General features: G+C 36.3%; 1 protein-coding gene across 2 annotated transcripts; it reads right to left on the reverse strand.

The window, feature by feature from the left end:
• Positions 1–4,747: 4,747 nt before the first annotated feature.
• Positions 4,748–8,699, reverse strand: LOC122278097 (G-type lectin S-receptor-like serine/threonine-protein kinase B120). Of its 2 annotated transcripts, none has more exons than XM_043088178.1 (7): positions 7,107–8,699; positions 6,503–6,613; positions 6,144–6,373; positions 5,847–6,057; positions 5,512–5,749; positions 5,261–5,408; positions 4,748–5,152 (listed from the first exon to the last, which is right to left on the reverse strand). In XM_043088178.1, exons 1-7 carry the CDS (start codon positions 8,419–8,421, stop codon positions 4,841–4,843), a joined length of 2,565 nt encoding a protein of 854 aa, XP_042944112.1. In that variant the 5' UTR covers positions 8,422–8,699; the 3' UTR covers positions 4,748–4,840. The 2 variants fall into 2 exon arrangements, with proteins under 2 accessions (XP_042944112.1, XP_042944111.1); XM_043088177.1 differs by having other exon boundaries at positions 6,144–6,385; positions 7,107–8,697.
• Positions 8,700–10,100: the final 1,401 nt, after the last annotated feature.

Raw genomic sequence — 10,100 nt, forward strand, 5'->3', positions numbered from 1 at the left:
GTAACTAAACAGTAAACATAACACTCTCTTAGTGATTTCATTGTTTGCAAGTAGTGCTGATTATAGTTTTCAAACCCAAGGTGCCCCCCACCCCACCACTTCTTGACTATTTCTCCTGTTTTACTAGATCAGTCAGCACTTGATCAAAATTTTCTCTGACGATAAAGAACCTTGTTTTTTTTTTTTACCCGGTTGTTTGCGCTCTGATTTGCTGTGCATCTTTGCTGATGAGGAAAAATATTGTAGGATTAAAAAATCAATTCCGAGCCATGTTGAATGTGTGGATGGGTGGGCACTAATAATTTTTGCTGCCAAAACACATAATGATCAGCATCATAGTTTCTAGGAACCCACTTCAAATACTTACGTACCGTGGCATATATGGCTTATGGAGTTGAATAGTTGAGAGCAAGTTAGACCCATTTACTTCCTTTTTTTTTTCTTTTTCTTTTTTCCCTTTTGTGTGAGAAAATTAATTAATTGAGTTATGGCTAGCTTTTAATCTTGAGACCCGTAATAGTTTTGGTTTTTATGTCCTGTTTGGCTTCCAACCTTAAACTTCCACCACTCATATTATAATATAAGTTGATCAGCTGGATACTCATATTAAACAGTATACTTCATCGTAGATTGGAAACATGCTTGCTTAAGATCTCAAGACGGAGTTGAGAGTCCACAACGACCAACTCGATATTCAAAAGCAACAAGCAGGCATCCGGCGTGAACGCACACATCTTCGTATCTATTGGGCAATTTTTATATTAATTTCTTTGTACTTGATACGATCACAGTTAATACCCACTGTGATCGTAAACTTAGTGTATAAATCTTAACACTTGCGAATTTGTACTTTAGACTAGTAGTTCTAGAAATGCCTACAATATTTTTAGAAATATATGTTGAGTATTTTGGATCACATGTTACACTACTTTTGAAACTAAAACTTCACCTCAATTGTCTGCATTCATTTCAAGTTGTACTGCTAGTGATAAATATACTTTTATGCTACATGGACAAAGACCATTCTTAGTTTGTGCACTGATGCTGCATGAATTTTTTTTTCCATTTTTTATAAGTAAGAATCTTTATTGATCGAATGAAACTAGGTGGAAAAATATTGCCATTAGTGATATCGTTTGAAATGTAACTGGAAAAACTGAAGTCCTGTATTATCAAGTTTGCAAAATTCAAGTTTGTTTAGTGTTGCAAATAAACTTGTAGAAATCGTGATTGGTTGGAAATCGTGACCCAAAATTCAATCTAATTGGAGATTGTGGTTTTTTCCCCAACTCCTTTTTTGTCTTTTGGTATTCTTCACGATGCAGCTATCCTCAAGGTTGTGTATTTTTTTTTTCTTTTGGCTCATGAGTAAAAAAATCTACCATCACTTTCTTGAACATTTCTAGGAGCTCCAGAGTCCAAATTATGATTAGTCATGAAGCTGTAATATTTCATCAACATTCAAGCAATCCTTCCTGGTCGATGCTTCTTATTTTTTGAGTTTCATTTTCCATGATAACACATCCTTCAATTATGTTTTTTAGTAGCTTTGTATCATGAAAGCAGCACTGCAATGACAGCAGCTTATTGATCTACAATACAATATAAACTCGCCTACAATACAATATACATATTTGGTTTTCCCAATGTCATGAATATAGAAATTTGCTCAAGACAATAGAAATCTGAGTCATCTACAGTTTCTAACACCATATATGTATTGATCATGAACTTCCAAGAAGTGAATTGATATATATATATATATATATTTATATATCATAAAACAAGGGGTTCTCTACTTCTACTCATCAACCAGATTTTCCCATTACTCAACCTGTTCAAAGTGGATCAACCATTGAAGTATATATATTGAAACTATAAAACAATAGGTTCTCTAATTCTTGAAATATATATCGCACAAAACATGGGGTTCTCTACTTCTACTCATCAACCAGTTCCCCAACTAAATCGACTTATAGCCACTGTTGTGTCCCAGGCAAGCTATCCGACTGAATTTCATCCAACCTAAGTTGCATCTGTGAACATAACATAACAGTTAGAAAACAAACATAATATAACAAAATCAATCACTTTAGAGAGAGTGACAAAGTTAAATAGGATTAATTACACTTTCTTGAGTCTCAAACACTGCAAAGCCAAACTGTCCACTAGAGTCCCCCACTTCGGTAGTGTTTTGGGATAGCTAACAATACATAAAAAAATTAGATCAATATAACCCAAGGAGAAAAAAGTCAAATCATATAATTTAACCAAATATAATAATACTATAATTTATCACTGCTACAACAATTCTTGCATGATGGACATGGAGGGAATTAATGTTCTATGAGTCATACATATTTTAACCCCTGATCAAGTAGCAGATTTTGACCACTTTTTTTCAACCTATCCCTTTTCTTTCCTAAATTCTAGCTTACTATCTCAATCAATGTTACTGCAACAACCAACATAATCAGATTTGACGATCTTCACCACACCATCAACACCAGATACTAAAATCTTCTCTCTCTTTTCATCACTCACTCTTCCAAATTTGCAAAACAGTCCAGTGTCGTAAAAGTTAGCAACACACATATAGAAGGCCTCAATTAAATTCTTTTCAAAAGTAGAATCAGGCCTAGTTGATCGCAGTTTGTAACCCCTGTTGTGTTTTACTTTACTAGTATTGCTAATTTATGCACGAAACAAACAGAAAATGAAGGAGGTGAAATTCCTAAGAAAAATCGCGTTGAGGATTGAGTTAAGATCCTAATAAATTCAACTAATTTATTTGTATATTTTCCTGCTTTTCTTCTCATAGGAAACAAACGGAAAGTACCTATTTTTGTTGTAGATGGAGGAGGACCAAAATCTATGTGGCGCCGCGCACCACGAGTTTCAAAATCTATGGGGTTTCGGTTCTGGATGTGGTTGTTTTCTTGTTATCTGGTGTTTTGGAGGAGCATCCTGGGCAGGGGAGTCTCTGCAGAATGACAAATGGAGGGTCATTTGGACGTATGGGGTCCAACCAGATCTAACAAGTACAATATGTATACAGTGGAATTGTAAAGTAAAGCAGTAAGGGTCCAACCAACCAGATCTGACGATGGCGAGGAGTGGCGGTGGATCTGAGAGAAAGACGTGAGTGCCGGCGGAGGAGACCCAAGAAAACCCAGATCTGACATGAATGCCGGTGGTGAGTACGTAAATGCGGAGACTTGGGGGAAAAATGGTGGCGGAGACGAGAGAGACACCAATAATCAGTGACAATAGATAGTGCATAAAATGCGGGGGGGAAATGGAGCCTACTGTTCGTGGGTTTGCGATGTCTTTGCGTCCAAGGTCTTTCTTCTCTTCGACAATCTGTTGCTTTGCGTTCGAGGTCCTCTTCTTCTCTTCGACCTTCTTCTCTTCCGGGAAGTGGTCGCGCCGAGGAGGTGGTCGCGCAGAGGAGGTGGTTGCGCAGAGGAGGTGGTGGTGCGGATGAGCTCGTCGCGCGGAGGAGTTGAGGGACTGGTCGTGCAGAGTAGGTTGAAGACGAGCTGGGAGGGAAAAATGGCAAAAAGAATCGTGCGAAAAGGTTTCATTTGCCTCTATTTTTTTAATAATATTTCGACTGCCACGTCATCAATGGTGCACATTTTCGTCCGCAATATGCTTACATATAGAAGAACTCTTCTATTTATTGCCTGAGTTACAAGGCTGATCCAGGCTATCGCCCAGTAATAACTGCTGGCTGCTGTCTAGCATAAATTTAATTTTTAATTTTTTTTATATCTTTTTAATATATTTAAAATTTCTTAAAAAATAAAAAAATATATAAATATATTAAAAATTATTATCTTAATTATTATGTTAAAAAAATAAAAAATAAATCGACATACTAACATTTTCTTGCAAACTTAAGTTAAGCATCAGGGATCTGACACTGTTACACTGTTGGATAGGTTGGGATGCACTTCAGCAGCCTACCTTTTGTTTTTAGTCCTTAGCCGGTAAGATTTCTGTCCCCGTAGTCTGACGCCTACAAAGCCTCCTGGCATAGAAGTTTATCTACATAAATTAATCCTCCGGGTGTGTAAACACAGGACCATGAAACTCTCCACCAGAGCAGCCAATGGATGAAAGAAAAGTGCTCGTACGTAAGCGAGCACCACGGGAGGAAATAAAATATGATTATGACTCAGTGGGTCCAATGACTAGTCTAAAGGCATTATCTTATTTTCACACCACATCAAAAACTGGATTAGCAAGAAAAATATCATCATATCAAAATTCATTTGCGCATTCAATTGCGTAATTGATAGCCACCAAAGTAGAATACCTTTAGTTAAAAAAGAGCAATATGCTTTATTATCTTTTCAAAGTGGGAAGATCCACCCTAGCTACATCTTTAATATCATTTTTGAAATATGCTCTATCAGCCCCAGTTAGATAGCCTGATGGCAGATAATCCTATTTGTATACTACCTGATGTGCCACCCTCATATAGTGTCATTAGCCATAATATGGCTGTGTTTTTGGTTGAGGTCTCTGATTCATTTCTGTTTGATATAGTAGGACATGACACCATATTTTACTCTGCATTTGCCAGGAACCTGCTTCCAAAGTCATTTCTCACACACTTGTTCAAGCAATATAGAGTTTAAATTAGGTGTGCCCATCACGGTTTCTCCATTAAACATTAACTTTTGTCTATCCCAAATCATAATAAATGAAAAAATGGCTCATCATCAAGGGATTAGAATTGTGGTAAAAATCTTTGGAATATACTCTGTATTAAAGATAATAATCATTCTCACTGTCTTTGTACAAACCTGAAGCAAAAGAAAAGACAAAACTATCTTCCAAAAACCATTGTAACCGTTAAATCATTGGAGGATGCAATTTCATGGCCTGCTGTATGGGACTCTGTATCCACAAAGCTGCCCCTCATTGAAGTGAAATTAGGTTGTCTAGGCAGAGGAAGAGTCACAGCTTCACTCTCTAGCATTAACACAACAGATGACATTGTTGGTCTCAGAGTTGCAGAATCTTGGACACACAGCATCCCCACTTGTATGCATCTCAACGCTTCATCTCGAGGGCATGAATCCCTAATAGAAGGATCAACGAGCTCCATTGCCTTCTCTTCATTCCAAAGATGCCATACCTATTGCCATTCAAAGAAATTAAGTTTCTACAACATCTAATCACTGATTCGTGGTTTAGTTTCTAATCTGAATGTGCAAAACAAAACATATAGTAGAGGTGTACTTACATATCCAATAAGGCTCGAGTATTCAGATAAACGAAAGCTAGTGTTCCTCCGGCCACTTACAATCTCTAGTAATAATACACCAAAACTATAGACATCTGACTTCACTGAGAATAAACCTTCCATTGCATATTCGGGAGACATGTAGCCGCTTTATACAACAAAGATGATGAAATCCAGATTAATCAAGTTGTATATGCACGGAATGTGTTAATGTAATGTTGTATACATCCATATAATCATGCCATACTTACTAGGTGCCCACAACTCGGTTTGTATTCGCTTCATCTTGGTTTCCCCCGAATATCCTTGCCATCCCAAAGTCTGAAATCTTTGGATTCATGTCTTCATCCAACAAAATGTTGCTTGCCTTTAGATCCCGATGAATTATTCTTAGCCTTGAATCTCGGTGGAGATACAGGAGTCCTCTAGCAATCCCTTCAATAATTGTGAAACGTTTCCTCCAATCTAGTATTGTTTGCTTGGTTGGGTCTGTCATTATGTTCAATAGAGAATGCAAACAGGAAATTTTTGGGGTAAGCTTTATAAATTCAATCATTGATCTTGTGTGATTAAATGAGGAACATACCAAATAGAAAGCAATCCAAGCTTTTGTTTGGCATGTATTCATAGATCAACATCTTTTCTTCTCCTTGAATGCAGCAGCCCAATAATCTGACAAGATTTCTATGTTGTAATTTGGCAAGCAGTATAATCTCATTCTTAAATTCATCCAAGCCTTGAGTAGATCGTCTTGAAAGCCTCTTTACAGCTATTTCTTGCCCCCCAGGAATGTTCCCCTGTCAATGGAAAAACGTTGTAATATCTTATTGAGTTCTAACTTCCCTCAAATAATATTTCAGAAATACTTGTGATGAAAATTCACCTTATAGACAGCACCAAATCCTCCTTCCCCAAGCTTGTTTTCTTCACAAAAGTTGTCAGTAGCAGTTATCACACAATTGAAGTTGAACAATGGTAATTCTGGCCTACTTGCTTGATCTCCTTCAATGGTAACATCAACTGATCCTGAAAGATCAGTAGAAAGTTCTCTACTTGTGCTCCTTTCAAAGATTGGCAAGTCATGATGGGACTTGCGACATGAAGTGGAGGAAACTGTGGGCAAAACTAAAAATAAATACAAAGAAATTAAGTGTCAAGTTAAGATCACAACCATTTACATTTTTCTCATGCCTCCTAAATTTATTTCACATCATTCACTAAATATAAAATTTTGGGTATTACCTTTCTGTTTTGTTTTGAACCTCCACAGCAAGAATACGAATACTCCAAGTACCAGTACTCCAGCCACAACAATTATTATAATCACAAGGGTGGATAGTTTGTTCTTGCCACCTAGAAATATATCAATAGATAATAATATCATTATATGTAAACTGTTGTAACATCTCATTTACATCTTGATCTAAAACATGTGAAATAAAAAAGAAACTGATATGAATTGACTATTCAATTGGATTAGGGCATCACAGATTCACAGGGGAGATCTGCGTCACATCGAGCTTCCAAATTCTCCACACCTGTTTTAGTTTTTATTCTTAATTTAAACAGTTTATATGGACATAAGAAAAATCGATTAATATTTTCATCCCCATCCGTCCCTTGACACCGACCAAAGACAGTAATATGAACAATTAGGAAAAGTACATAGAGCACAATGAGACTATGCTCTACAGATTTGTGCAAAAAAAAAATATGGAGTTCTGAATGATTTCAAGGGCTGAACAAAATAGAAAACCTGGTTGCTCTGTTTTTTTCTTTTTTTGAACGATTATAATTAGTTTCCAACTCGAGATAAGAACAATGACAAAGGGATTTCTAACATTACCTAGTTCAGAATGCGCAAGACGGATGTGCAGGGTATTCCCTCCTCTTTTAAAGTGCTGAACATCAACCAAGTCTCCCTTCCATATCATGCATCCAATCCCGTTAACATTTGTGTACGCAGTACAAGAACAGTTCTTCAGACACTTGTCCGAACAATCCTCGGTGAAACCCAACGTCTCTAAATCAGCAAAATCAGGCAACTTCATGCACGGTAAGTCAAAAAACCCATCTTCTCCATCATTTTCCCCTGTGACGTTGCTAATCTCTCTCTGACACTGCAATTCAGTCCTCCTTACACACCCACCTGACCAATTCCCCCTATTCCATTGATCTGCGTTCCTTGGAACGAACCCTTTCATACACTTGCAAATATTTGGTGAATCTGCTGCACTACAAACCCCAAAATCACCACATTTGTTATAGAAATCGCAATCGTTGGATGGTTGATATTGAATAAGAGTCCACTCTCCTCCATCCCCCTTATATTCATCCCATCTAAGCTGCTCTTCGTATCCATCCCAACGTATCCGAAACTTCAACTTATCTGTAGTGTTTATTGGGGTATAAGTGAAATACCGGCTTCCATTTTCTGAATCGGAGAGTCCAAAACCATACAAATAGCTTCCTGTCATGTTTGGAACACCTGAAAATATTTGTCTATCCCAATGCCCGCTTCTCCACCGCCTATTCTCTCCTTCCCATATCACTATCTGTGGCGAGGCTCGAGGATCAATCCCCATGGAGTAGGCTCCTGCTGAAGGATCATCGGCAGATTTCCATGAAGTGAAAAAACGATTCTCACCCTCTTCAGCATTCACTTTGACTTTCATACCAGGCAAAAATGTGTCTGTCGAAACATTGAAGCTCTCCCAATACACCTTATTGTCACTGCCGGAGAGGATGAGGTTTCCTGAATGATCAAGTTTAGCTGTTGTGTTTGTTGATGCGATTGAAACATTACTTGACCATACTGAAACGTTATTTCCATCGAAAACCGTCAAATTCCCATTTTCTCCGATGCTTAACACCCCTGATTTATCGGATATCGGTTTTTCTCTGTTTGCAACCCATATCACAGATGGTTCCGGAATGGAATACCATATTCCAACATATCGTGCAGATGAATTTCCGAAGAATCCCAGTTCGAAGTTCTCACCCTCTGATTTCACAGTTTGGCCGTCTTTTATGGAGTTGCCTTGTGTGCTTAAATTGGCCGCATGGCAAAACAAAGAAAGAAAATAGGAAATGAAAAAGAACGACAACAGAACACCAACTTGATTTGTAGTCGTTATACCCATCTCACAACGGAGACTCATCTGCTATTATGAAATCCAAGGTAAATGGTCTCTGATATCAATGAAACATCTTTAATGGCTATACTTTTTTGCCATTCTCTGTCCAAATATGATGCCCGGCGGACAACTTTGACTTGAGAAGCTTGCGAAAACATGCATTGACGATTCGAAGTGATGCAGATTGCTGATGGGTAAAGGCAGATGGGTTAGGTGAAGGCCATAGACTCTTCAATCTTCAATCTCACTGCCTTTGACACGCTTCTGTTTTTCTTGAAGTTGGTAAAATGACAATACTAAACTGGAGGCAGGACCAGGGGAAGGGAAAGTTCCATTTTCCACCCCCACACATTAATGTTGTCCAGACGTCTAGAATGCACCAAATTTCGTCTGATGTGATGGTTAATTATCGTCTATCTTTTCCTTTATTTTCGTCTTTTTCGATCTGTAATTTCTCTTTTCAGAATAAATAATATGAATCACGTGAGAATTGAAATTCAAGTATTTAAAATTAAGGACTGATTCGGATATTAAAATCAAAACTATTTTATTTTATATATTTATTATAATTTTTTTATATAATATATAATAAATAATTCAAATTTTTAAATTTTTAAATAAAATTAATATTAAAAAATTATATTATAATAATATTTTATTTAATTTTTAAAAAAATATTTAATTTCATCTCATCTAAAATATATAATCAAACTAAATTACTTTGAAGTCATTGCAATGTTTATTAGAATGAAGAGAGAAAAAAAATACAAGATAATAAGATATTAATGTAAAAGTCTGTATAAAATTTAGAATTATATTCATAGAAATGTCTTAAATAATATTAAATATGTAACAAATATTATAAACTTTATTTCATTTCGATAATAATATTCATATCAATATATAAAAGTTAATTTACAATTCACCAATGTGATAATGACATTTTATCGTTTTAAAATATTATTAATTTTATTTTTTATGCCAAAAAATAAAAAATGGCTGTAGTTGTGAAATAAAAACAAAACAATTAAAAGCAAGTGACAGTGATGGACTGACGGCACTGGATAGGGCTGAGCAGAAATCCGAAAATCCGACTTCGACTCCGACTCCGATCCGGCTCCGCTCCGACTCCGCTCCGACTCCGACAAGTCGGAGTCGGAGTCGGAGTTTTTTTCCCCTGGAAGTCGGAGTCGGAGTCGGAGTCGGAGGCAGAGGTGTCCCGACTCCGACTCCGACTCCGACCCCGACTCCGACTCCGACTTCCAATCCGACTCCGACTTCCAATCCGACTCCGACTCCGACTTCCAATCCGACTCCGACTCCGACTTCTACTCCGACTCCGACTCCGATATTGTGCATATTTTATAAAAATATTTGTTATCAATAATATATTAACATCTAATAAATAATAATCTATAAACATTATAATGAATAATATAAGTTAATATAGTTACTATAAGTTAATTTACATTACTAATTTACTATAAGTTAATAAGATACTATAAGTTAATATTGTTATTAGTTACACTATAAGTTACTAATTACTATACCTTATATAGTTAATTTACATTACTAATTTACTATAAGTTACTATAAGTTACTATAAGTTAATATAGTTACTATATAAGTTACCATACCTTATATAGTTAATTTACATTACTAATTTACTATAAGTTACTATATAAGTTACTATACCTTATATA

The sequence above is a fragment of the Carya illinoinensis genome, chromosome 10 (assembly GCF_018687715.1).
Source record: "Carya illinoinensis cultivar Pawnee chromosome 10, C.illinoinensisPawnee_v1, whole genome shotgun sequence".
In the NCBI taxonomy this organism is placed as follows: domain Eukaryota; kingdom Viridiplantae; phylum Streptophyta; class Magnoliopsida; order Fagales; family Juglandaceae; genus Carya; species Carya illinoinensis.

Excerpts from the sequence above, each read along its gene's own strand:
- LOC122278097 (XM_043088177.1), bottom strand. The coding sequence starts at position 8,421 with ATGAGTCTCCGTTGTGAGATGGGTATAACGACTACAAATCAAGTTGGT. Across the intron at positions 6,386-6,502 it reads GTTCAAAACAAAACAGAAAG|TTTTGCCCACAGTTTCCTCC; the intron begins GTAATACCCAAA and ends ATTTATTTTTAG. Across the intron at positions 5,153-5,260 it reads ACTCGAGCCTTATTGGATAT|GTATGGCATCTTTGGAATGA; the intron begins GTAAGTACACCT and ends GAATGGCAATAG.